Genomic DNA, 27,457 nt, shown 5'->3' on the forward strand with positions numbered 1-27,457 from the left:
CTAAACTTTACCTGTTTCTATTGGAGGTACAGAGCTGATGTAATGCTGTCTTCTCGCCCATGGATGGGCGAAAAGTTCTGTTTAGCTTTTCCCCCCTTGTAGTTGAAAAAATGCAAGCTATCAGAAACAAGCCTGTGTTTGAAGGTACAGTATTCAAAATGTGAGTGGGAAACATATGTACTGGCACTATTCAACAGCTCTGTAAGGGCTGTGCTCGAATTTTGGCTTTTAATCTCAATTTTGTTAGAGAGTGATGCAAAATGGAATGGAACCTGATTATTTGTGCTATAGCCTTGTGATGCTATAACTGTTGGGGAGAGAAGCAAAACACTCTGCTAAAGCTTTGGGTGAGCCTGAGTTTCAGGGGGACTCTAGTCTTCACAGGTTCTCACTTCACTGCCTTTTTTCCCTTAGTATTTGTTCTATGGGATTTTTTTTCTGCTGTTCTACGTTTTAAAGTGACTACAGACTCAATCCTGCTAAGAGAGAGAGCTCCCTCCATCACAAGCTCACATTTTGGAAAATGCCTGCCCACTTCGACTGTCCCCTTTCAAGTCGAAAGGGAGAAAAAGGGAGAAAAGAAAACCTTAAAAGAGAAAGAGAGAAGTGGGGTGGAGGGAAGGGGGAGAACCCCTGATTCCTCAGCGACCTGCACAGCTTGGACAGACCTCCAAGATCCCCTCTGCCTCCTGCAGACAATCCCCGACGGAGAGAAAAACCCCACATGACTGAATTTATAACGTGGCTTGAGGTTTATACAATTCAGGCTCAATTTTAACAATATCGGGGGGGGGGGGGGGGGGGCGACAAGGGAGAAGAAAGTTTGGATTTAACTCTTCGTCGCTAAAAAATCACCACCAAACTCCCAGCCATCAGCAAAAGCGCCCAGCGTCCCCGACAGCCGGTGCCCTCCCGCCACACAACGGCGGTGGCTGGCAGGGAGAGGCAGCCCCAGCCCTGGCTGCCGGCACCCTGCGTGCAGCCCTGCCCTGGGGCTCCCCTCGCTGCCCCGCGGAGGGGACCGCCCTCCCTCCTAACGCTGAGCGGGGACAGCAGCCCTGTCTGGGGTCTGCGGGACTGGCATGGAAGTTTTTTGGTACTGCTAAAGGCACACACACACACACACACAAATATATATATATATGTATATATATATATATATATATAAAATACACACACGTCTTTATATATAGATTCATATGTAGGTGTCTAGTCTATGTTTAAATTATTCTATCTATACACACAGTCCTCCTCTGATGAGGTCATTCTCCCATATATATGAGTTTGGGTGTAAGATGCCAGAACCTAACGCCAAGATCTTATCACTGCCGATCTAAAAGCAATATAAAGTAAATGTTAGCAGAAGGGGAAATAAATTTTGGAGAGAAACATTCAACAAGGTGTCCCTGAAGGCTTTTCCCCCGCCCTCCCCAGCCGATGTGCCCACGCACTTTATGCCAAAGAGAGCCATTTCTGCAGAAGAGACTCCTGGTTCAGAGCAAGGACAGACTGCACCCCTCATCGTGGGTCTGTGCATGGCAGGGGCTGCACCTTGACATTTTGAATGCCCTCTTCCCTTTCCCGAGCAATGCTCTCCTCTCTAATGCGCTAATCGGCTGCAGCTTATTTATTTTTATTTTTTTTCCCTTGTGGCTCCAAATGTCTTAATATTTTTTTTTTTTTCAGGAAACTCAAAACGGAAGGGGGAATGCTACTTGAAAATGTGACTCAAAGCAAAGGTTTTGCTTTGCAGCCATCAGTAGCACCAGGAGACAGCTCCATTAAAAAAGTAGTTTTCCACTGCTCTTGAAAAGCCGTTATTTTTTACATCGTTTTTAGGAAGATAGATTAACAAAACATCACATTTCAAGCCACTCTGATCTGTAATTAAATGGAGGAGCCGGTTTGTATTCTCCTATGGCTTTTACAGAAGTTGCAGTGATCCAAAGTCAGGTTGCTGTGTCAGAGTGGCATTTTTATTAATGAGAATACAAAAAGCTTGCATATTCTTAGCCCGGCTTGAATTTAGTTGCTAAGCAACCGCTGTATGGTAATTCATCCGCGAAATTTAAATCTTGGAGAAAGGATCCTGCGTTTTGCTGAATGGTCGCCACGAGGAAAACAACTTGTGGGACCTGCGGCAGCTGCCGCCGCGGCACCGCGCCACCCGCCCGCCGGCTCCCCCGGGCCGCCCGCCGCCCCGGGACGGCCCGCCGGGGACGGAGGGCAGACGGGCAGCAGCAGCCGCCCCGTCGGCGCTGCCGCGGCCCAGCCTTCCACGAGTGGAGGAACGCGGAACCACCGTTTCCCGACGCGTGGCACGGCCCGGGCCCCGCCGCAGCCACCCCGGCTGGGGAGGGGTGAGGGGGACGCGAGTCCCGTCGCAGCCCCGAGGGCGAGGCCCAGTGGGCACCACTGCGAACCCGGCTGCTCCTTTGGTGTCGGGCAGGACGGGATGGGCGGCGAGCCTTCCCCCGTTCGGCCTTCACCCCTTAGCTTTTTGTGTCGCCAAAGCCTCTCAACCAAAGAGCTCCCTACTGCTGTGTCATTGACACTGCGGGGCCGCTCGCCGCCCTCCTCTCCCCTCGCTCCGCCGCCTATTGAAGGCTGCGCCCGCTCCATTGTGCCAAACTGCAACTGAAAACACCGATGGGGCAATAACCACCTCCCTGCATCTCCTCCGATCACTCCATCCAGCCACCCATTCCTCTCGCCAGAAGCGACCAAGCTTCTGGTCAACCCTGGCATTAGCAAAATGAATCCCTGTCCTCAAGCGCTCGCCCCACGCCTGCCTCCGAGGTCGGGACTTGTTGCGTCCCTTTTAGAGTTTGATTAATTACCCTGGAACTTAAGCAAACTAAAGTACATGTGGCGAAGAAGCTCACGCCTACAGTTTGTCCTGCAGCTTGCCAGTTACAGAGGTAATCTTTACACTCGCTTCCAAATCGGAAAGTGCATCTCTGCGCTTCAGAAAGGTATCCCTGTATAAATATATAGAAGTATCGATTTTGCTGTAGCTTGAAGATGTTGATCATTTATTACAAAAATAAACGAATAAATACAACAATGTATTGTTGCTTTCAACAGGATAAATATTTTACAAATATATAATTTTAAAAACCCAAATTTAATTGTTAAAGTTATTTAAAATAGTACACTTATTGATAAAATTATCAATAGTATATACTGCATTTCATATTAGAACCAATTATTCTCTAAACGTTCCATTTAAAACCATTCATACAAAACAAGTTATGAGCATTGTAATGTGCAAACACGAATAACTACATTAAAGCATAAGGATTCTGTAAAGATCACTTTCCAATAGGAACTGCTGCGTTTTTAAACCAAGGTAGAGCTCTCTGCTATATTTCGGAATATACGCAGACCAACAGCAGTGACATGACTATTTTAAATACACCTGAAAATGATTTATTGTGTACAGACTCGACGAGGGAAGGATGGGATGTGAGTGAGAAGACTGGGGCGTAATAGAGGACCGCAGGATATGAAAATGTAAACTATAAATAATCACATCTCGGGATTACCCAGTCTGGTCAAACATAACTTTGTCAAACATTTAGTTTTCCTTTAGGCAGGAAAAAAAAAAACAAAACAAAACAAAACAAATAATAATTTAAAAAAGAGTAAGGAAAACGATGCTGACTCTATTATCAAGCACAGAACACTGATATTATAAATGAATACAATTACTAAATTCATTAAGAGATCTGGCGATATATAACAATATTTTCATTATTTACACGTGTAACAATATAACCCTTAGCTCAAACCCTCTCACTTATTATCTACCTCTTGCTATCTCAGAGACTCACAACCCTGAAATTCCTAAATACATTCAAAGGATTCAGTTTCTCGGGGGCGGGGGAGGGGGCGGAGGGGCGGAGGGGGTAGCGCCCATGGCCTCACTTTTTGTGCATAACAAGTCCACGGAACGCGCACATTTTGCCGGTCCCTCCGACCACACGTTACTCCTCCAGCCTAACCCCCAGCTTTTCGGAGGCAGCAACCCGCAAAGGTTGCCTTTTAATAGAAACCAGCGTGAAGCCTAACGTTAGCTCTTTGTTGCCATCCAAATCGAGTAACCAAATACCGCTCCGAAATTTAAATAGACTTTCTCCGCGGCTAATACAACTGCTCCCCTTCGTGTGTGAAAACAGGATCCCACCTCACGTGTCAGTGTTACCCGGCCCCCGGAGGGGAGCTCGGCCGGGCCGCCTGCACGCCGGCCCCCGCCCGGCTCTTCTTCCCTCCCCAGCTGCAAAATCAGCCAGCAGCTTCTGCTAAAACGAACAAAAGAAATAGCGTCCTTTACCCTTTCGGGTTCTCTTTCCCTTTGTTGGGTTAGCTTCTTCCCCCACCCCCCCTCTTATTTCCTCCGTGTCAGTAGGGCCTTTCGGATTTCACAAATCAAACCGACGGTGATATTTACTACGAGCTGGTGTTAAAATAATGCATCCCGGTGCGCGGCTCCCAGGTTGGCTTTGATTTATGGACTTACACGAGGCCTATCTGAAAGGAAGAAAAGCTGGTTGTTCCTACGGCAGTTTTCTGGGGGTTTAACCCCTGCCTCAACAGCACGTAGAGAAGCAAGGCATGAGGGAGGGGGCGCGGAGGAGGGGAGGAAGAGGAAGGTGAAAGGAGCCACAGACGAGCTGGATCATAAAAGAAAATCTTATTCTCCAGCAGACTATCAGTGGGGGCGGGTGGACGCATTAGATGCAGCTCTCTACTTCCCACAACCTCCCCGTTGCAAAATGAAGAGAGTTGAGGTGGTCATTCACTTGTCCCTACATTGCAATAAATTCTAGTGGATAAATATGACAGGTCAGCTAGTGCATCTATTGGCATCTCCAACGTTACTGACACGCGCGTGTGTTTGCAAAGAAGGCATGGCAGCGCAATGGCAAAGTGGAGGAGAAAACTAGACTACACCACTTCACACCCCATAGAAAAACCTTAAAACAACAACAACAGCCTCAGCAACAGCAACAACAGAAACGGTGAACTAGGCAGACCGCACGTGGGATGTTGAAAGTATTTTTCTATATATTCGATCAGAAAAAAAATTCCTTTAAAATTATAAAGATAAATTAAATACAAATATTAATACATACATAAAATGAGTAAAAATAAATTATACCTCAGCCCCCCTTCCTCCTCTTTGCCTTCCCACACCCTCCCCCCCCCCCCCCCCGCACCGCCCCCCTCGTCTAGGCTCAGTTTGGAAAGAGAGGAAACAAGACTGAACTTTTGGAAACATCCCTCTTAGCACCGGCCACGCGGCACCTGAGGATGCGCTCAGGTACCGCCCGCGCCCGAGTGCCAGCCTAAACCGAGGCGCCACAGCCCCTTCGGGGAGAAGGTGGCATTTGGTGAGCTCTAATCTCGCCGTTCTTCCCGGTGACACAGGGTCCCCGGGGCTGATGGAAGGGACCGCGGACACTCGGGCTCGGCGGAGAGGCGGGCAGGGGGAGAGCCCCGCGCCGGGCAAGCAGCAGCAAGGGTGAGGCGGGGGCACTGCCGGGGAGCACGGGCCGTGCAGCCGGCAGGTCGGACCCTCGGTATTTCTCTCACTTCAGCAGTATGTCCCTTCAGAGAACTTTTTTTTTGTTTGTTTTTCGACACAGTGTTTATGCATCAGACACAGACTATTTCATTCTAACAAATTTATTTTCTCAATCAGCTCTTACGGAATCACTACTCAAATTAAATTACAATCAAATTATCACATCAAAAGATACCCTTATTACCTAACAACTGTCCATATTTTCATTTCATTTTGATTTGTGCTCGTCTGAAAAAAACACGTAATACAAGATCTGGGGAAAAAATAAATTACCGTTTTGCAGCAGTTCATAGGTATTCTGAATAAAATATTAAAAGAAGTCATTTAATGAAAATATAAAGCAAATTTTTTTTTTTTTTAGATCAACAACGGATCTAACAATTCTATATTGCCGTCTTTTTGAAAAGTCTGTTTATTAAAACCTACCAAAAACACTGCTTGGAAATGGCAGTATTATATAATCACATCCACAGCACCCATTCAATCAAAGTTGGCAACGGATTTAGGAGAGGAGAAGTTCAGATAAGTGCAGCTGCAGATGCTCAGTCCTTCTAAATCCCTTTATCTGAATCAGTCCAGAAATAAAAAATAAAAATATTAATAAAAAAAATATTAGCAGTGGATTTTTTAATGACTCTTCCATGATGATTGGCAGCCGTCAGGAGCAGGACTTTGACAGCCCTAAATTATTTCCCTTTCTTTCCCTGGTTCCTTTAATTCATGCAAAGTCCTTCTACAGAGCTCGAACTTTAGGGACCAACAACCTCTCCTTCTCTCACCCTCCCCCTGGCGTCTGTCCCTCCCCCCTTTTTCCTCAGGGTCAGTTTTCTCCGCGTGCGGGCATTTATTTCCATATTTTTGTTCTATAGCTATACCTATATATATAGATAAATATATATATATGTATTTGCTTCCCTATTCAGCCTGCTTGTTTTTAGTGCTGTGTGCATATTTTTTTTCCTGGAAAAAGTGGACCCTTTCATTTTGCAGAATATATAGATATACAGATATATAGGTTTTCAGAGTGTTTATCTGCCTTGCACCAAAATTCTACGGTTTGGCCAAGAAAAACAGGGTGCTAGAATGCAGTAGACACCCTCTGATTAACCAGATTATTTTTCTTCTGCTTCCCTTTTTTTGACTGCTCCCATTGAAAAAAAAAAAAAAAAAAGAATAAAAAGAGGGAGAGAGAAAGGAGAAAAAAAGTTTCTGTGATTCATAGAAGAGAGCCCTTTTGGGGATGGGGAGAAGAGTGCGGGGGGGGGAGAGGAGGAGGCGAGAGAAGAAGCGCAGACAGTGGTGTTCCTTACTGCGAGAAGGGGATAATTTGGAGAAAAATAAAAACAAAAATAAAATTTAAAAAGCCCAAGCCCACCCCCCAAGCCCTTTCCCCACAACCAACCAACCCCCCGGCACATCTGCAGTTTTGGTGCATTATGCATCTCCACCCCGTTTTCCCAACACGGTCTAAACGCTCTCGCTCGGATCGACCTTCTCCACAGCTCCCTATTGGTATCGATCTTATATATATATAGATGCACGCATATATCCATATATATATAAACACAAGCAGTCTGAACGAGCCTGGATCGTGTGTGTGTGTGTGTGTGTGCGCGCGTGTGTGTCTGTGTGAGCGTGCGGCTGTGCGCGGCGGTGCCGGAGCCGGTGGCGGTGCCGGCGGCGGTGCCCGGCCCGGCCTGGCCCGCGCTGCCCCCGCGCTGCCCGGCCCGCCCGCGGTGCCCCTCACTGCACGCTGGTCTGCAGTCCGTGGTGAGGGGGCGGCGTGTCGGAGTTGACGGTGCCGACCTGGGAGTAGACATCGTCGGGGGTCTGCTGCTGGATCCCCGGGGGGGTCATCCGTTTCTCTTTCTGCCTCCGATTGCAAAACCAAACCCTGACCACCTCCTTCTCCAGCTGCAGGCTGTCCGCTAGGTTCGTAATCTCCTGGGCGGAGGGCTTGGGGCATTTCAGAAAGTGGCTCTCCAAGGCCCCCTTGACACTCACCTCGATGGAGGTCCGCTTCTTCCTCTTCCTGCCCTGGGCGGCGATCTTGTCGATGCTGGTGGGACTGCCCGTGGAAGAGTCGGCTTCCTCCAGCCACTTGTTCAACAAAGGCTTCAGCTTGCACATGTTCTTGAAGCTGAGCTGCAGGGCCTCGAAGCGGCAGATGGTGGTCTGCGAGAAGACGTTGCCGTAGAGGGTGCCCAGCGCCAGCCCCACGTCGGCCTGGGTGAAGCCCAACTTAATCCGCCGCTGCTTGAACTGCTTGGCGAACTGCTCCAGGTCGTCGGAGGTCGGCGTGTCCTCGTCCGAGTGCGGGTCGTGGCTGTTGACGCCGCCGTGGTGCGGCGGGTGGTGCCCGGGGTGCTGGTGGTGGTGGTGGTGGTGATGCCCGGGGTGCTCGCCCAGCTCCGGCGTTTCGCCGCGCACGAGCCCCGGGTGCACAAGGCTCTGACCGCCGGGGGGGGGGCTCAACATGCCGTTCACCGTGAAACCCCCGGGCTGCGAGTAGAGGAGCGACTGCTGCTGCTGCTGCCCGCCGGCCATGGAGGGTAGGTGGGCGGCCGCCGCCGCCCCCCAGGCCGCTGGGTGCCCCTGGTGCGGGGGGCCCAGGTGGGGCGGCCGGTGGTGCAGCGCCGCGCCCGAGTGCAGGTCGTCGCGTCCGCCGCTGCCCTTGACGTCGGGCGGCGGCGGCGGCTGCTGGGGGCTGCCCGTCATGCCCACGGGGCTGCCGGACCAGGGCGAGCCCGCTTCGGCGGCAGCGGCGGCGGCGGCGGCGGCGGCGGCGGCGGCGTGGGGCAGGGCTGTCACCCACTGGTGGGCATGGCTCAGCATATGGCCGCCGTTGCTGGCGGCCATGGCGCCCGGCATGAAGTCGCTCTGGACCATCTTGGCCGCCGGGTCGCCGCGGTAGCCGCCCGCCACCGAGGTGACGGCCACGCTCCCCGGCTGCATGCCGCCGCCGCCGCCGCCGCCGCCGCCGCCCGAGTCCGCGTGGACGATGGAGCCGGCCGCCAGGATGCCGTTGCCGGGGAGGTAGGGGTTAGAGGTGGCCGCGGCCATCCCGCGCCCGCCGCCCGCCGCTCGCCCCCGCCGCGCCGCAGACGCCGCTGCGCCGCCGCCGGCTGCCGGGCGCCCGCCGCGAGCGCCCTTGCCCGGCGCTGCCGGGGCCGCTGCCGGGGCCGCCGCCCGCGCCGCCGCCGCCGCCGCCGCCGCCGCCTTCCCAGCCTCGCCGGGGCGCCGGGGCGCGGGGTTCACCTGCTAGCGCTCCGCTGCGCGCTCTCCTCCGCCTGTCCGCCGGCCGTCCTGCCTCCGCTCCGCGGCGCGCTCGTTGCGGTCGCCGGCTCTCGCTTCGCCTTTTATATTTTTTAGCTTTTCTTTTTTTTTTTTTCCAAAAAAAGAGAAATATTTAGCTGTACATGTAGTTTTCCTCCGCCTTCTTCTCGCCCGGGTTTGCTGCTTGCAGGGAGGAAACCAAACAAAGGCTAAAAAGCGAAAAAAAAGGGGGGGGGGATCAAAAAGCCCCCGTGCCTTCTCCCCTCCGCTCCCCTAGGAGTACATCTCCTCCTCTCAGCCTTCCCCTCTCAGAGTTGAAACTTTTCCTTTTCTTCTTCCTTTAAGGCTTTGTGTGTGGGTATATTTTCCTTTTTTTTTCTGTCTCTCTCTCTGTCTTTCTCTCCTCGGTTCCTCGATCTCCTTTTGCTCTGTTAATTGCAAGTTTTGTTGGTGTCCTAAGAAAACTTCCTGTGATGATGATGGTGGTGATGGTGGTGATGATGCATTTCTCAAAGTTGTGCTGTTGCTGAAGCACTTTGTCCCCTTTGAAACAAAAGTCCTGCCGGAGCCTTCTTGCTAGAGTCACGCTCTGGATAAGACATTTTTTTCTCTCTACCTTTCCTTTTGGCGGTCGGAAAAAAAAAAAGTAAAAAGAAATTTAAAAAGTTGAATTTTCTCGTTACCTCGCGAATTGTTTCTTTCCCTCTCCCGCTCTCTCTCTCGCTTGGTTTGTTGTCTTTTTTTTTTTTTTTTTTTGTGTTTGTTTTGCTTTTTATTTTAATTCCAGCAGTTGGTCGAGGGAGGAGGCGGAGGAGGAGCGCCTTGGTGGAGAGGTGTGTGTATGTGTGTGTGCATATATGGTATCCTTTATACACTAACTCCAGCGGGGAAGTTGGCTGCCGGGCTGGCAGCGCGCACTGGCGGTGCCGGAGTCCCGCCGCTCGCCTCTCCCCGCCTCCCTCTCTCGGGCCGTGCCCGCGCCCTCCCTCCTCCCTCCGCCCTCCCCCCTCCAGTCCGTCCGTCCGTCCGTCAGTCCCTCCCTCTCTCTCCTCCCTCCCGCCGCCGCCGCCGCCCGCGCCGCGAGCGCCCGGCCCCGCCGCGAGGAAGCGGCCGCCGCCGCCCCCGCCGATTGGCTGCGCGCCCCGTGACGGACAGCGCGCCGCCGGCCGCGCGGCCCCCCTTCCGGCCGTTCCGATTGGCTGCTTTTTAATTTAGGCGAAGTGGCGTCGGAGATGGAAGTTGCCCCCCCTTGCTTCTATCCCTCCTCCCTCTCCCCTTCTTCCTTCCTCCTCCCTCCATCCCTCCCTCCCTCCGCCTCTTAACTCTTCCTGCCCGGCGGACACGCGCACCTCGGAGCTCTCCCGCCGTCTCCGCTCGGACAGGGGCGAGCGCGGGCGGTAATAATTAACACCAGCAGTAATAACGACAATGATAACGACGCCAGCACTGGGCTGGATTCGGAAAGGCGTTTGTGCGAAGGTGTCACCACCGGGCACACGCACCCGCTTTTCTCCCGCCGGCAGTGCCCGTACCGGCATTCGGAGCTGGCCCCCCCTGCGCTCAGCCCCGGAGACACCCGCCCCCCGCCCGCCCCCTCCTCCCTTTGTCCGCCCCCGCACCCCGGGGTGCGCCCCGGACCCCGGCAGCCCGTCCATAGCCGTCACGCCGGGGGGCTGGCCCGGCAGCGCCGGAGAAGGGCCGCCCCGTCGGCGGGGGAGGTAGCGAGGGGAGCCGGCATCCGGGCTTGCCCTGCGCGCTGCGGTCTGCTCGCAGGGAGCCAGCCCCGCGGCATGAAACGCTGTATTATTTCTCGTCCAGCGGAAAGAGTTAAGGGGGGCGGGGGAAGGCGGGGGGCGCGAGGGAGAGATGCGACCGAGCGGAAACACTGCGCGCAGGCAACCTCAGTGAACCACGGAGAAAGAGAAAGTGGCAACAAAAACAAGGGCAAATTGAACGCTCCTCGGGGACTGCCGGTGCAATAACACCGCTCGGACACGGAGGGGACACGGCGCTGCCAGTGACCGCCTCGCCGCGCAGCGCCGTCCCACGCGCGCTCCCCGGGTGGCGGGGGCCGCGCGAAGAAAACGCGCGGTGCGGGCATGAGAATGGGCAGCGTCGTCCCCCGCATGGCCCTGCCCGCTCCGCTCCCCTCCTCCGCACGCCGAATAACCCGGCCCTGGGAGGCGGTGAGCTGCGTCCCGCTGGCAGCTCCCTCCATGCCGTCCCGCTCCCGCCGCGCTCAGCAGCCGGTGCTCGGGGCTCCCTCCAGCCCCCGGCTGGCACGGCACGAAATACTATGGCAGGTCGGGTTAGAAAAACCATTCAAGGGAAGCGAACGGATCTTAAGGGCGCTGGTAACTAAACACCAAACATAATCATTATATATGTATATATATATATATGTATATATGTATGTATATATGTGTATATATATATATGCATATGTATAGGTATATATATTTGTTCCCATGCGTCCTCTAAAGGTTTCTTTTTATATATATAAAAGATCCAACACAGATTTCATTGAATAAATCTGAGATCTCCAGGTGCAGACGTTTGAATAGTCAGTGCCAGAACCCCATGTTTTCCTTTCCAGCCGATTTTGCTTGGATCAAGCTCAAAAACCGAGTGAGTCTCGTGGTTTTGTTTACACTGAATGGGGAGGATAGGAACGGTGCCATGGGGCCGTCTTTCATTAATATACAGTGAGGATTTTGTCTAAATTACTGCTATGAATTTCACAGTACACGCTTTCAAAAGCCGTCTCAGGTGGCCTGATGAAACGTGATAGCGCCTCTGCAAACAGATCTACTTTCTTAATAAAAAAGGAAGGTGTGGGGGGGTGGAGAAATCCCCCCAAAATAAAGAAAAAAAACCAAACCACCGTACACCCTCATAACAGAGACAACAAAAAATAAAGCTCAAGCTGGAGTATGGTCTTTTATTTTAAAAAATATCCCAACAAAAACAAACAACCAACTTCGTTCCCCAACTCTTCCCACCCCCTCCCTTGCAGAGTGAGATTGTTTTGTCTGGAAAAAAATCCAAAGTATAACAAGGGGAGAACAGTTAGTGCTGATTTTCATTTGCATAAATTTTCATATATTTTGGTGAAAATAATAGACTAGTGGAGAGCGGGGCTTAGTGGAGTCAGTGCAAAGGAAAATCTTAACATGGATCGTTTCGCTGGAGTTGAGAACATGCTTTTTTCCCCCTGTCACCTTATTAAAATCAAAAATTAAAAAAAAATCTCTAAATCCTGGGAGTTTGATCGGTAAGTGTTTTACATTTTTTTATCTACTTTTGTTTTCTTTAAAGACTTCTGGATATATATTTTCAAAAGCTTAGGACAAGACAGGGAAACCCATGGCAACTGCCTGGAAGGAAACAGGCTGGAAAAAAAAAAAAGGGAAAGAGAAAGGGAAAAAAATCCCACCAGCAACAAAAAGCACCTTGGTGAAATATTACATAAAAAGCATGGATTCATTCCAAAGCTCAAGGCAGCAAAGCAATTCTTCAGCGCTGGAAAGTCTTTCTGGTTACTACTTCACTTTTCTGGGCACTGTTAATTATTGTAACACCAAGACTCGGGGAGGCTGGGCCGGGGCGGAGGGGGGGGGTGCGAGGAAAGCTCTCGAAAATATTACAGATTTGTGAAGGGGAGGCGAGGCAGAGATGCGGGCTGTTTTCAAACGTTGCTTCGAGGGGGGCGGGGGGGGTCGCCCGGCGGGCGGGGAGGGGGCCCGGCCGGTGCAGCGGGCGGGAGAGGGGCCGGGGCCGAGCCGGGGCGCGGGTGACCCGAGCACCTGCCGGCGAAGGGACAGGAGCGGGGGAGGCAGGGGAAGGTGCGGAGCGGCAGTGCACGCACAGGGTTAATATTGTAACTAGGGAACAGACGGTTAAGCACAACATCTAGAGCTCTGTAGTGAAAGTCCATCAGAAAGAGTATAATCAATCAAAACTAACCAGGACATCCCTTCATTTTATTCTCCAAGGAGATTGGGGCTGGAGGATTACAGACCAGATTTCACTTTGTTTCTTTCTCTTGACAATCTCGCCTGTCTCTCCGCTTTCCCCGAATCCCATCCAATTGCGAGGTGTAGTCTAATGATCTGAAACTCTTCTATAGCGTTTGGGTCAGTGTGATAAATAATGTGATAAATAATGTAGGATTAAATTAACAGGCCAGATACCGCTCCTGAAAACTTTACCGAACCTTAAATATCCCATTATGTGACTTTAATTTATTTTAATTTTATCCTGATTTTTGCATTTTTTTTTTCTTTCCACCTCTGTTGCTGCTCTTTTGGACACACAATAGCTGGTGATCATTGTAATTTCCTAGAATTAGTTACTTCTTTGGAAACGGTCGATAGCCAAATCAATAAAATGGCTTGTAAAACTACGGAGGTATAGGTTTCAATTTGGGGGAGAGAAGAATCGCTCATTTTCCACTTCTTGTTGACGTGCCCAGCGTCTCTTTTGACTGGGGTTAACTCTGTGTGCTCCATCGGAACAGATGCCGTATAGAGCTGCTCCCTCAAGATCATTTGTTTCCTTGATGGGGGAACATTTCTGAGCAGAACATATTGGTTGCCATAGAGAAAGAAATAAAAGGAAGAACACTAGTCACATTAAGCTATATGTTTGTGCACTGGGCTTTAGATAAAAGGACCCCAGTTCAAGCCAGAGAGAACGGGGCCAAAGCAGAGCTTCTTAGCTTCACTAAAACTAGCTTTATTTTGTTTTGGACTTTTACGGTTGAAACATGTAAGCTAATTTTATTGGCTGTCGTTAATTTTATACGATACGGCTTGCTGAACAAAATCAACTTTGGGCGCGCTCCGCCTGGCGCCGGCCGGCCGCCAGGGGGCGCCCCGCGACGCCCCCTCCCCGCGCGCGGGCGGGGGCTGAGGGCGGCGGGGGCCGCCGGGCCCGGCCCCGCCGCCGGCGCAGCCGGTGCTGCCCGCACACCGGCGCTCCCCGCCGCCGGGACACCCCGCGCCGGGACAGCGCCCCGCAACTCCCGGGGCCGGCGGGCGGGGGGACAGCAGGGGGGGCTGCCGGTTCAGGGGCCGCCCGAAAGTGTCCCAGGCGGTGCGGTGCCTCCCACGGACCCGAGGCCTGCAGGGGAGTGAGAGCGGTAATTAAACACAGGCACGGGCACCGCAGCTCGGGGCAGCCCCGGGTGCCACGCGGGGTTTTTTTGTGGTTTTCTTTCTGTCCAAATAAGGCGCTCAAGCCTCTGGAGATGCAATAAAACGACTCGGGTTTTTTACTTTATTTAATATTTAATCGCTGTATTAAACCTGGAAAAGTGGCTAGTTTTCTTTTACTTTTTTTTTTTTTTTTCCTTTTCATTTTTCCCTCCTTTCCCCCTCAAGCTGGCCACTCCTCCCCCCGATCCCTTCCTGACTTATCTGTGTGCGGGAGCCAGCGATAGAGGTAACGCCGGACTCCCCCCGCCTCCTGCCCTGCCCGCACCGTCCGGGACACTCGCAGATTAACCTCAACTGAGCACAACATCGACAGCGACCGCAGCTTAGCTCCACTCAGCTCGGGTCTCTGTCCCTTCCCGAGCGCGCCTGCTCTCATCCCCTTACTCCCTTTCTCTGCTTCCCTCGCTAAGTGATTGCAAGAAGCAAATTTAGTTGGTGGCTTTTAGTTTTCGGGATTTTTCTAGTATGGGGAGGCGGGTTGGGTTTTCTTTTGGGTGGAATTCCTGCGCAAACACGGGTGCTTCTCAGCCCCGCGCCCTCGTCCCCTGGCAGGACGCAGGGCACGGGCGGACCCGCGTGGCTGCAGCATCCTGCAACGCACCTGCGTCCTCCCGGTACGGGTGGGCAGCGGTGGCCACGGGGGCGGGAGTTGGAAGCCACTTTGTTCCCCCGTGGTGGAGCCCCAGCAGTTTCCGTGCTACAAGGAAAGTTTTATTTCTTGCCTCCATAAAGGAAAGACCAATTGGAATCCTGGAAATCACACAGCCCATAAATATGATAGAACCTGGCAAGATGAAAGATGAACTCCCCGCCTAAAAGCCTAACACATGCATGGCAAAAAAAAAAAAAAAAAAGAAAAAAAAAAAAAAAAGAAAAAAAAAGAAAAAAAAAAAGAAAAAAAAAAGAAAAAAAAAAAAAAAAGAGAGAGAGAGAGACAGAGAGAAAAGTAATCAAAGACAGAAAACGACCTACAAGAAATTACACTTTTCATTTAAAGTGTTTGTGGGACTTCATTTGGAAAACAGAGTCAAGTCTCTGTGTGTATTGACCGTGAGGTAAAATGGTTGAGATATTTACATGAACAAAACTTTCCACCTACCGCTTTTGGCGCAATGAGCGCTAGGAATATTCCAGACTAGTAAAACACATTTCCAGAGCGTAATTCTCCTCAGAAACGTGGTCGCTTGCTTGAGATTTGCAGTTTAGTGACCATTTCCCTCTCCTGTGAAGCGGGCAGGTTTTGGAGTTGAAAGACCCCAGCAAAGTTCATCATCCCGGGGTCGGGATTGAGCGGATTTCCCCAGCTTTCCTCTGCCCCCCTTTCCCTCAATCCTCCAAGCGTAACCTGCGTTATATTTTAAACAAAACAGGATTTAGGAGCACAGCTCCTCTGCTCTGTGTCTGCACCAGTTAGCAGCAGCAGGCGACTAGATACCGCAAGCGAAGAGAAAATCTAACACTAAAACGAGCAACAAGTTAATTCGGCAAAAGTAAACTTTTCTGGCTGTCTTTGGAAGAGTCCGGTCTGGCCAGGATTGCCGGCTCCATGACTGCCGTGGCACCCAACTGTAAGAGTGCTACAGAGCACATTTTTTTCTTCCCCTTTTAAAAATAAATGCCTATTTTGTCCGAATGGACGCCTTTGGAAAATGGATGTAGAAGAGATACTGTCGTGGAAATAGTGAAAAGAAAGTGTTTACCGTATTTAGTATTCATTTACTTATAGTGGGAAATGATTAGGTATGTACTAATATAACCGTGGAGACCAACTGCCTAATTAGCATTTACAAATTAAAATGTTAAACATAAAGACATATTCCGTATACAGTCTGCTATATGTAAAACACATTCGTGCATAATACAGCAGTCAGCTGCAAACGTGAAGTTGACTGGCTTCCAGATATGTAGCGTTCTTGGCTAATGCGATCTGCTCTGGGTTTTTCAAGCTTACCCATACTGTAGTTCATAGTTCTTATGACCACGCTGATAGCTGCACTAGGGATATTACACTAACCAATCTGGAGAAAATAGGAAAATACACAGATTACTTTTAAAGGCTGACGATAATAACGATAAACACAATAGGCAGGCGGATCATTTATCCATACCTTTTATTCTGAAGGCTTCACTTGGAACCTGATTTATTGTTTTGAGCATAACAAAGCATTTCGGGTTCTGTAATAAATTAAAACAATAATACAGAACTGCACATGCAAAGCAAGATTCCTGTATTTCCCAGCTGCATAATTTCGATATTACCCAACGTGTCTTGCTCAGGGTTCACCTCACATGGACTGTAATGAGAGTTGCCAAATGAATGGAACAATCTATCTGTTGACTTGAGCTCAACGTAGACACATTACATATGATGGAAACCTAATGCTCCTACCGATGTTAAAATCAGAGGGATACATAGTTTCAATCCAGACCCTTGAACATGTAGATTTTTATTAATAAGAATAATTGTGCATGTAGCAACATTAAAAGGGGATTTACAAGTTGGAATATTTTAAAAGAGACCGTGAAAACCTTAGCCCTGCTTTTATTAGACATGATATCATTCCGATTTGCGTGCTTGCCATCTCAATGGCGTTTCACATGTGATTAAAAAAAATCCATATGCATTACATAGATTTTCTTTTACACGCATAAGGACTGGAAGTCTTTTAGTGGATATGAGGGTGAATAATTGTGATACACCAGAAAACAGTTCGTGCAGTTTGGCAGCTCTGGTTATTATTATTAGATTTTTTGACATTTGAACTTGTCTATTGTCTGAGGAGCTCAGTGCAGATTGCAGTAGGTCAACCTTAAGGCTGCTCTTTTTGGCATTGCACACAAACATGCACACGCTGCCTGTTCTCCTTGTGTGAATACAGCAGCTAGAGTTTTATCGTGTTCTTTTTTTTTTTTTTTTTTTTTTTTTTTTTTTTTTTTAATGCACGTCTATTAATATTTATCTAATCGGCTTGGGGTTTTCACGGTCGTGTGACAAGTTTGTACGTGCCTTCATTTTACACCCATTCCTCCAATCTATACATTTGGCTGATGTTGGATACTTTAAAGTACTCAGTAGCTTTTACAGCAGTATAATGCCAGCATCACGACGTTTGATAAAAGGGACTTCAGTAGCCCTGGGATTAAATGACATATTTCCCCGCAGCTTCGCTCAACTCCATCATGACTCCTACAGTCAAAAGTTAACGTTATTCATCATCTTCTTGCATTTATTCCCTTCTCCCCTCCCTAAATTCAGCTCCACCACCCGACTTCTGAAACAATTTCTTGCCGCCTGCCAAGAGTTAGGGGGGTAGCAGTGTGGGGGGCGGAGGCTGCAACTCGAAAGCCCGTCGCCACCCCGCGTCCCCGGGGGGGCGATCCCCGCCCCGCCGGCCTTTCCGCGGGCGCGGAACGGGCCGCGGTCACGCCGAGGTCCCGGCAAACGCCCTCCCGGGCGGGGCGGCAGGAGCCACTTCTCTGAGAAGGAAAACGCGAAATAGGGATGGATTCCTCCCCGGGGTGGGAGGGGGAAGAGGAGCAGGGAAACTGGATCAAACCCGATAGGAAAGTCAGTTTGCACTGGGAAAAACTAGAGATTGCGTCTAAATAACTTTTCCCTGGAGTGATTTGCACGTCTTGCTTTCTTCTCTAGTTTGGTTGGTGTTTTAAATTGAGGCTCTTCCTTCATCTGCAGGGCTGAAGGCACTCGGGCCGTACAACAGCCCATCTCTTCTTGTAGCAGCGTGTCATTTAAATATGTATCTATATAGCTATACATACATCCAGGCGTATACGTCTGGATTTGTTTCCCCCTTCACTTCCCTCTTCCCTCTTTAACAAGAGCCTGATAACGCATTTAAGGCTTGTTATTTGAACACTCTGATCAGCATGCAGAAATGTAATTGCAACGTTTTTCATCAGGAAAGAAAGGAAAGAGAAAAGGGGGAGGAAATCCCCCCGCTCCCCTTCACACCCTTACACACACAGACACCCAGTGCTCTGTAATCGCTGAGTCACCGTATTGGGGGTCAGTGGGTAAACACGAAGGAGAGAGCAGCCGCTTATTGAAAACCCCGGCGCAAACCGCATCCGTCCTTATCTCCAGACTGTAGATCCCTCCCCTCCTTCTTCCCCTGGATTTATTACTCCGGACTTGGGAAAGAGTGGCCCAAGTGTGGCCAGAGCCCTTTTTGTGAGACTGTATATCCTCCTCAGGCGCAGTGGGACCCGCTTTGTTCCGGCGGGGTGGAAGGAAGAAATTCAACATTAAACTGCTATTTGGGCTGCCGGGAATGGGCGTTGTTTTGTGGGCGTGAGGGGAGAATGAGGAAAGTGGGGAACAACGGCCAGTTCACCTAGGGATATAAAGAAAGCTTTCCCTTTCTCTGGGGTTGGGCTCTGATCTGGGCATATTTACTTCTGTTTAAACGCTATTGTTCCTGCCAGCCTTTGACACAAACAGAAGGAGCGGAGGGGGGGCGGCGGGGGGGAGAGATGGGGGGGGGGGAGGTGGTGGCTGGAACAAAGCTGCTCAAACCCCAGCAACCCCCAAAGGCAGAGGAATACTTGGGGTTTTTTTCCCTTTAAAAACGTATGTGACAAATCTTTGTGTTTGACATTGTTTTCTGGGTCCCCCCACTCTCCCTGTGAGCTGAGCAGAGTACCTGGCTGTGATTCACTTACCAGGTCCCGTTTAGAGAGGTACATGTCCCCCCAGTAGGTGCCAGGGAGCCTCGAAGGGACAGCTTCTCTAGCCCCTGGGGTCTCAAGGAGAAGACTTGAAATTGGTTTGTGTCAAGCCCTGCAGTGGGAAACAAAGAGGCAGAAATGTTGGGAGCCCAAGGAGGGCCTGAAACACACAGAAGCATTGAGCTTCCCAGAGATGCTTCAGCTTCTCAGCGGGGGACAGAGCAGAATCCTTTTTGGGCTGTCTCTATACATTTGAGGGCTGGACTGTACAGCCCACATTGAATCAGAGTCATTGTGTGTAAATGAATAAGTGCACATTGTTTTGAGATGCTGCTATTGTATTTGGAGTTGGGGGGAGGAGAAGGTTATATTTTGTGTGTGTGTGTGTGTGTGGGTCTATGCTCTTGCAAAAGGTGAGTGCAGATTGCAATAGTTGCTGCTCTATTTTTGTTTGTCAAACAGGGCCCTTCTCTTGGGAGAGGGGCATGTGGCGGATCCCAGCCCAGGATTACATTAATCAAAGCATTATTTCCCCAGGGATGTGCAGCACAAATGATAGTAAATCCTAATAAAATTGGATCGCTGAGAAATTGAACGCTTAAAGTAATCTGCTCTGCCTGATAAAAACTTCAAATTTATAAGATATTATACATCCCCACCCCCAAACACCTTAGGTATCATCACTATGTGTGTATTATACAACTATCTGTAGGAGAGAAATCACTACTCAGTTTAACAGGCCCATCACTATTGAATATATACATAGATATAAATGTGTTTGTATCAGCCTGCACACATACATTGCACACACACACATGTGCAGAGTCATAAAAGAAGCTAAAATATTTATGCACATAACAATAATGACTATGGTCAACATTGTCAGGACTTTACATGCAACACCTTTGCTGTAGCAGGTGCTGTAGAAGGCTTGGACAAGGCTGTACATGCTTGTGTACCAGCACTATAATCTTGCCTGGGGACTTAATTCTCTCTTGCTTTTTACTGACACTCATCATAGACCTCCATGATGGCACCTGTGATCTCAAGCCACTGAGCAGCTTTGCTTTTTAAACATGGGACCACAGGGGTGGTATGAAAATAATTTAAAAAATAAAAAATATATAAACATGAGTATTTGAAGCTGAATTTAGAAAGGTTTTGAGGGGATGAGCTTCAGAAGGAAACTGTGTTGGACTGGATGGGAAGAGTTGAAAGAAGGAAAGATATTCCCAGACCAGTTATTAAGTCTCAGACATGCAGCATGCTGTGTCCACAGTCTTTCAGTACAGGGCCAGACAACCTCCTTGGGCCAGCAAAGATCAGGTTAGCTGCTGGCCATTCACTAGCTTCAGACCCTCAGACTCTGCTACTTCCTCTCTGCAGAAAGAAAGTTTATTTATAATTGCTGCCATAGGACATGACAATAGGCTCAAAGAGATCCACTGTCCAGCAGAAAAACAAAAAAAAAAATGCTTTCTCTTCCCCCCCCTCCTCCGCCAAAAGATCGCTGTGCTTCCATATGTGTAAGGGGCAGAAGGCATTTTCCACTCACCCAGCTGAAACTCTTTGAAAGGCTGTGAGCCTCCCCGGCGTTATAAATGCCGATCATTCCTCCTACCCTCGCCGTCCCGGGACCCTGTTACCCCCGCGGGAGCTGGCTCTGCCTCGGGCCCCCGTTCGTGACCGTTCCTGCCTACTGCTTTGCGGCCGATGAGTCCCGTACTCCTCTCCCTACCCGTGTCTTTCTGGCATCGCTAGGCAGACCGAAGGCGGCTTATCCCTTTTCCCAGCGTGGGGTTTTCCTTCCCGACCCGGCCCCGGGGGCTTGCGGAGAAGGGCGGGCGGTGGTGGTCCCGACCCCACAGCGCCCCGCACCCTGCCCTGGCCTGCTGCTATCTGTCCTCCCTGCCCGTAGGCAGGGAAGCGGCAGAGGGGAGCTGAGCCCTCTCCCAGCCACGAAATGACGCAGCCCCTGTTCCAACATCGTCTCCCTTTTGGGCTGGCTCCATTTCAGAAGCCGTCTCCCCCCACCCCCTTCTTCCCAGCCTTCCTCCTTCCTCCTCCTCCTCGCCTCACCGTCACTCTCAAACAACCCCCCCTCCCCACGCCTCGCGCCCGCTTCCCCCCGCCGCCCCAAACTCCTTCCTCAGGACCGTGGGATGCGGGTGAGCTCTGGTAAGAGTTGCCGGTCTCCATTTCTAAGCGGGGAGCCGCCGGGAGCGGTGAGGCAGCCGTAACGAGGGGGGTGGGGGGCAAGCGGTCGCGGGGTTAGGGAGGCGATGACTGACGGGAGGAGGGGGGGTGCGCACCCCCTCTCTCCCCATCTGGAGCAGCCGCTGCTCCCGGGAAGGTGCAGCCCCCGCGCCCCGCCGGCCCCGGCCCCGCGCCCCTCGGTGGGCAGCACTGCCCCGCGCCGGCGCTCCCGCACGACTCCCCTCGCCCTCCCCCACGCGTGTGCGGACGGTATGGAGACCCACTCACCTCGCCACTGACGGTGCCTTTTCTCACCCTCCCCCTCCCCCCAAAAAAAAAAAAAAAAAAAAAAAAACAAACCCCAAAAACAACAAAGACTAACTATTTGCATAGCGTTCGGCACCCTCACTCAGTATTTATCCCCACTTTTTTAATCACCCGTCTACCTCCGCCCAGACCGACCCTTCTGCCCCACCCCACTCCCCCGCATCCCGAGTGCAACCGGATGGCAAAAATCAAAGCTGGCTCCAATTTACCCCAGTTGTCTTCCTTTGAACACTCATAAGGTAGGTATGGTGGGATGCTGCGCTCCCACTCCCCATGTGCTCAGCGAGGTGCCTTCCTCTCCACCCTCTCCCCCCGCTCTCTATTCCTTAATTGGCTGTATCTTGATGTGCACTTGTTTTGTTTAGCCTATTTTACCATTGCGGACGAGATAGGCAGGAAAAGGAGCGTTTGACTTGGTATGTCTCTGATTCTTTTTCCCTCTCCTTGCCTTCCGAAGTTAATTTGCATTCGAGGTCTAATTCATGTTTCAAAATCCTGCCATTTGAGGACCATATAGGAACAAGGCATTCGTTTATATTTTTGAGGAGGAGCCTCTCCTGCATTTGCTCCATTCTGTACAATTTCATTGTGTTCACAAGTGACAGGGATTTGCATCAGTTATTTTGCAATTTATTTTTTAAAAGAGTTGGATCAAATTTTCTTATTTTTAAAATTGCCGAGGGAGCAAATACTAGGCATTAGAAAAGGAGCATACATTATTAACAATGTTGCAAACTTAGTCACAGACTATATATTCATATATATGTATTAATATGCATCCCTTGGAGTTGAATTTCTGCCTCCTGAACATCTGATTTTGATGAGAGAAATCAGTCAGAGAAAGTCAACTATACAAATACTAAAGTGTATTTGTAGTTCCTCACATCTATTTACAGGTGATTTTACTGCTGTTTGCTACTCTTGCTCCAGCACTTAGTAATTATTTCACTCCAGCAAGGCATTTCATAGGATTAGATGCTGCTTTATTCATTAAAGAGTTTTCAGTTTATCCAGGCGTAACTTTCATCCACATCTCTGGAAATAGCTATGTGGCCATGTAGACTTTATGTAAAAAGTATAAAATATAAATGGACGTATAAAAAGATTGGATTGCATCCATGGTTCTTTCAGTTCTTTGGATATGATGGAGAATTAATCTATGTTGAGGCCTTTATGGGTCCTTTAAAGACTTCTTTCACGTATTTTATTTTTATCTATAAAATTAATTTTCTTTTTGTATATAATGATTACATGAATTGCATATGTTGCATAATATGTATATGAGGCCTTTCAAGTAATTCTGTATGCACACAAATTTATTTTTCACAAATGTATGTGTCTGTGTGTGTATGTGTTAATACATGTGTGTGATAAAAAACATGCTGGAAGAGAAAACTGCCCAAAATAAAAAATATTCATAAAGGAAAAGCTGGTAAGGTAGTTCACTGAGAGTTGGTATCTGGTACGGAGTTGGTATCTGGTACTTTGCAAAAGTCACTTTAGTTGCAGACTTTACTGTAAATACCTACATACACCCCCATCTCAGCATAAAAATCCCTCTGTGTGTATTTTCCCTTCCAGAGCTAACTAAATGGGACTATGAATTATGCCTAAAAAGATGCCACTGATATGAAAAACTTATAAAATAGTAATGGAATATGGAATTTTATACAGTGCCAACAACTTTAGCATGATTCTTGGCATAAGCAATTTAGTGCAATTTTATTTGTCTGAACCAGAATGATATTACAAAGTGAATTAATAGAACATTAGTACTGAAAAAAAGAAACAGCTCTTCCTTTGAAATATGAAGTGCCACTAACTTGAGATGAAACCTGAAAGTCAGTGAATAATATATGGGAAATATTAATATTTTAAATGTATCATATTTAAAATTGCAGTGAACTTAAACAAGATTTCATATCAAGAAAAACCAAGTAATTCATTTTAGGTTCTAATCTTATATGCAATGTTTTACAAATGAAGCAACTCACTAAAGAAGGGAAGTCAGGTATGTAAGCATATCTTGTTATTTTGCACATGAAATGTGGTCATTATGGAATACGAATTTAATTTCGGAAATGATAAAAAAAAGAACACTTATTTTATTCTTTCTACTACGATACAAGAAAAACATTTTTAAGTAGATGATTAATTGGATGAAATGGACTGATATGGCCCATAATACCTGCATAAGCTTTTATACCTCGTGAAACCCCACCACAATGGGACCTTTATAAAAAGTGTGAAGTCAAGTAATGCAATCATATTTTATATTTAGAATGGGAGTTGATATGATTCAGTTTAATGTTGTGAAAAAGTGAGCCCTCTGGCACTTGGCATTAAATTATTTTAAAATCACTCTTTCAAGTAAAGTTAGGAGAAAGACTATACCATGGTTGAAGCCCAGCACTAAAGCTCAGGGACAAATTGGGTGCTGCTGCATGCCCTGCCATCTCTTTAAATGCAGACAAGGTGTTACCCTTGGTTGTCTCCTTAGTTCAGGGTCTATTGGCTCCACTTTTTCACTGTCCTTCTCCAATGAGTGGGTACAGCTCAGCATTTGGAAGCCAAACCTGTGCTGCTCAAGATGGGCCAAATCTTGCTTGTTCCATTCATTGAAGCCACATGGAGTTTTGTTTGATTGGAATGAGCAGGATCTAGCTCTCATTCTCTCCCTGAAGTATTTCCATTAGACCTGAATGTCAATTGAGAGATTATTGTTGCATTTATTTGATGTGAATGGAGTTAGGTGTGAGGGCCACATTGATCTTGCCCTTACACCTCAGCTGTCTAAGAGTTACATCCTACACACTTTGACTAGTGAATCAGGCCAGCAATAATTGTGGTCACTACATACTGATAAGTAGAACATGCATTAACTGGGCATTTTGAACGATCAAGAAAACCCCATACCCACGTCTTTGCATCGATGGAAATGCTGGATGTGTATGAGCTGAGCGGAAAAGGCAGTTGTGTGTTCGGGAAAGGCGTAAGGCTGCCGTGAGGACTGTCAGCACTTGTGAGGAGACTTGTTGAAGGACAGCAAAAGCCTGGTTAGTCTGTAGACTGGTTCCCACATAGCCAGTTGCTCCCACTATGAGCTAGTTGCAGGTGCCACAGAAGAAGACAAGGTGGTGATGGTGGGGAGGGGACACAGTTGTCACTTGCTACACAAGCGGATCCTTTTCTGTCCAGTTTTGGCCAAAGCTCTGGGACATTTGCTATGGTTCTCTCAATTATCTCTCATTAATTTCAGTAGCTTGTATTTTCATTACAAATACCCAGTGTCCTTTGGAAACGTACTATGGGTATTTGAAATTCAGAATAACTGTGGTGAGAAAAAACCCATGCTTTTCCTTTTTAAGCAACTTTACCATTTAATCACAGTTTGTTTAAATATGCATTTCTCTGCTGTGAAATAACCTTTCTTTCCACATTTATGTGCACAATCCTAACTCATAGCAGAAAAAAAAAAACATTTTAAAACACTGTGTCATGCTTATAGGATAATTATTAATCTTGTCAGAATAAAAAGCATACTAAAAGTATTCCATACAAAGGTTTGTGCCTCAACATTTTTGAGAGTTTTTTTTTTTAAGTAATCAGAGATGTCATAACAGGGGGAGAAACCACACAATATATAGCATGTAGTACAAGTATAAGACTCCTAGAGGACTATTTAGAAATACACAAAGCTTATTTTTTTCTCCTTTTGGTTGGCAGACTACTTGATGAAAAGGTATGTTTTTATTTTTCTTCCTGCTTGTGTCTTACAATTCTATGAAGGCGATGGGAAACTACAAGTTCCAGACTTTAGTTGTTATATATGATATAAAACTAAGGAAAAAAAATGTTCATGATACATATCTGGAGGGAGAAATACACAATAATCATGCAATGCGATAACAGAAAGAATAATTATTTGACAATAAACCCAAAGTTAAATACAAGCAGAGTAATATTGTCCTAAGGAGAAATACAGCAAAAAAAATGATACTACAAAAAGACACTTATGAAACTTCCTCTATGTTTAGAACTTTTCCAGTTGAATTTTCCTTTTTAATCATTTCTGACCACTGAGATATGGTTAGTGAACAAGCCAGTCAAAACTTTTCTGTCTTGATTTTCCTATCCCATATCTACACATCCACAAATGCAACTTGTAGTAACTGCACTTGATGTTAGGAGGGTGATTTTGCTGCTTGTTTGCTTGGATTTTGCTCGAGACTTGATTTTGCATACCCTGTCTCATGCTGAAATTTCTGATGCATGTGAGCAATGTTTGTAGGGTCATCTACTTATTTTGTGCAAGAAGGACAGCTTTTTTTGTACTGGGGATTCTGATAGGCACAGAAAAGGGATACTGTAGGAAAGCGACTATTTTTCAAGGGCTTTTGCTTCTTCATTAACTTCAGTGAGAACTGTGAAATTCAGTATTAAAAAAGGTGCCAATTTTTCTTTAGAAAAAGTGCCAATTTTTCTTTCTTCCAAGTGTGTCATGGAAATTTGACTTGTGTATCTCTGGCTATAATAAATAGTAAAATTCTATAGCTGGAAATGTCTGTTTTTATCTTTGTGTGGGTTTAGCGTCAGCTATACGTATATAAAATGCAAATGTATCTTTCCTCATGTGATAACTGTTTGCTTTACCTTTTTCTTTTAAGAGGTAGAAAAAAATTATTAAACCACTACTGCCCTAAAAAAAACCCAGGCAGAAACAATAGAAATTTTTGTTCAATACTCAGTTAAGAAAATAAGAAATCTGTAATCTGCAGAGGGTGAATTTTATATGCTGCTGATTTGCCTTTCTGAAATTAGGATGCTTGTACTGAACTCTTCCAGCTGTTTTTATTACTATTAGGTAAGAATAAGATGCCTCTAACACCTGTTAGAGGGAGAGCTTTTTGCACTGTGACACTCTGAAACCTTAGGAAAATATAGGAAACTTTTTGGGGAGCCACCAATGGCTGGGGAGAGGAGAGTATCTGCACATGCTTCTGTGCCAGTGAATGCTGTAGCAGGTTGTGTGCACCTGAGGCTATGGGTTTTCTTTTCAAAAGACGACTAGCAGAAGAACCAAAATCCATGACTAGTTATTGATCAAAGTCCCCTCAGTGCAGCACTGTCAAGTTTTAGGATCAGTTTTGGCTGGATGGTATTCAGCTGCAACCAGAAAAGGAACCCAATCCAAAGCTCTGTGCACCTGTGCCCACACTTGGGGAATAATTCCTTTGTCTGCAAGTGATGGTTGAAGCCGTGACCCTCCTCCCAGCAATGCCCAGAACAAGCTGGCCCCACGGCCCCCAGCAGGAACTGTGGTCTTTGGGATGGGAGGGGTGCACCGCTTTGTTGTGCAGAACCTGTAGGGATGGGTCTTCCCTCTGCATCCTGACGCCAACTTCACATTTTGTTTTCATCTCCAGTCTCTCTGTTAGGGTTTTAAAATTTTTAAATCCTGGCTTCAATCAGAAACGATTGGACTGTGCTCAGTGCTGGCTGTCTTGATAGGTTTGAAATTCCTGGGAAACCTCAGTACTGGTATTTTGTAAACACAGTAAACAAAGCACATTGGAATATTGATAGATGAAACATTTTAAAGGGACAACATCTCTTTGTAATTTTTTCTGTTAAAACATATCGGCTAGGGGCAGCTTGGGGGAGTTGCAGTAAAGCCACAAGTGTTCTTCCCAATTTAAAGCTTCTGCATTTTAATTATTTCTTTTTTTTTTCTGCCACTGTAAAAGATTGCTGTGACACTTAGCAACAGGTTATCCTCACTGTGCAGGGAGCACCATAAAAAACACAAAATGGACACACAGAATAAAATAAAACACCCGCTCCCCCGCTTCCCAGTTTCTTTACTTTCTGGTGTTAGAGTAGTTACACTACATCAGCAGTGGGTAAAAAGGAAAAAACCCAACCAAACAGATGGAACTGTTATCTGTAAACTGACAGTCTGCAAATCTGCTTGAAGAACTATCTTAAAATAATAATAATAATAATAATACATTCTACACTGTTCTCGACTTTATTTGTTTAAACACAAATTTATGGAGCTGGTCACACAATAAAAATTGGAGAGTTTGGTACTGTAGTTGCTTTGGTGTATTTTTCACCACTGTAATGGGCTACAGGGAAACAAAGGAGGATATGAATA

At 47.9% G+C, this 27,457-nt stretch overlaps 2 protein-coding genes and 1 long non-coding RNA gene across 40 annotated transcripts in view; 1 reads left to right on the forward strand and 2 right to left on the reverse strand.

Moving 5' to 3' along the window:
- Nucleotides 1–5,675: 5,675 nt before the first annotated feature.
- On the reverse strand, nucleotides 5,676–10,352 carry POU3F3 (POU class 3 homeobox 3). The gene is made up of 2 exons (XM_068180304.1): nucleotides 10,216–10,352; nucleotides 5,676–9,487 (listed from the first exon to the last, which is right to left on the reverse strand). The coding sequence occupies exon 2, from the start codon at nucleotides 8,651–8,653 to the stop codon at nucleotides 7,334–7,336; it is 1,320 nt and encodes a 439-aa protein (XP_068036405.1). The 5' UTR covers nucleotides 8,654–9,487; nucleotides 10,216–10,352; the 3' UTR covers nucleotides 5,676–7,333.
- Nucleotides 8,487–27,457, forward strand: part of LOC137468509 (uncharacterized) — a 70,081-nt gene continuing 51,110 nt past the window's right edge. For 10 of the 33 annotated variants that reach the window (XM_068180306.1, XM_068180307.1, XM_068180311.1 and 7 more), the window contains exons 1-2: nucleotides 20,738–20,942; nucleotides 21,427–21,536. In XM_068180306.1, coding sequence (XP_068036407.1) covers nucleotides 20,738–20,942; nucleotides 21,427–21,536 — 315 coding nt within the window. Of the gene's footprint in view, nucleotides 8,627–10,797; nucleotides 12,141–20,737; nucleotides 21,000–21,322; nucleotides 21,537–21,556; nucleotides 21,714–27,457 lie in introns of those variants that run through there. The other 23 variants (XR_010996002.1, XR_010996004.1, XR_010995986.1 and 20 more) reach the window with 20 other exon arrangements.
- LOC137468512 (uncharacterized) lies at nucleotides 13,857–20,784 on the reverse strand. 6 transcript variants are annotated; one of them, XR_010996008.1, is made up of 7 exons: nucleotides 20,330–20,784; nucleotides 18,769–18,886; nucleotides 16,194–17,272; nucleotides 16,037–16,103; nucleotides 15,185–15,430; nucleotides 14,687–14,835; nucleotides 13,857–13,990 (listed from the first exon to the last, which is right to left on the reverse strand). It is a non-coding gene; the product is annotated as an uncharacterized lncRNA (long non-coding RNA). The 6 variants fall into 6 exon arrangements; XR_010996006.1 differs by having other exon boundaries at nucleotides 13,859–13,990; nucleotides 15,185–15,307; nucleotides 20,330–20,780; XR_010996009.1 differs by lacking the exon at nucleotides 14,687–14,835 and having other exon boundaries at nucleotides 13,862–13,990; nucleotides 15,185–15,307; nucleotides 20,330–20,776.

The sequence above is a fragment of the Anomalospiza imberbis genome, chromosome 2 (assembly GCF_031753505.1).
Source record: "Anomalospiza imberbis isolate Cuckoo-Finch-1a 21T00152 chromosome 2, ASM3175350v1, whole genome shotgun sequence".
NCBI classification, from domain to species: Eukaryota; Metazoa; Chordata; class Aves; order Passeriformes; family Viduidae; genus Anomalospiza; species Anomalospiza imberbis.

What these genes read in the sequence shown, in the direction of transcription:
- POU3F3 (XM_068180304.1), bottom strand. Translation starts at nt 8,653, where the DNA reads ATGGCCGCGGCCACCTCTAACCCCTACCTCCCCGGCAACGGCATCCTG.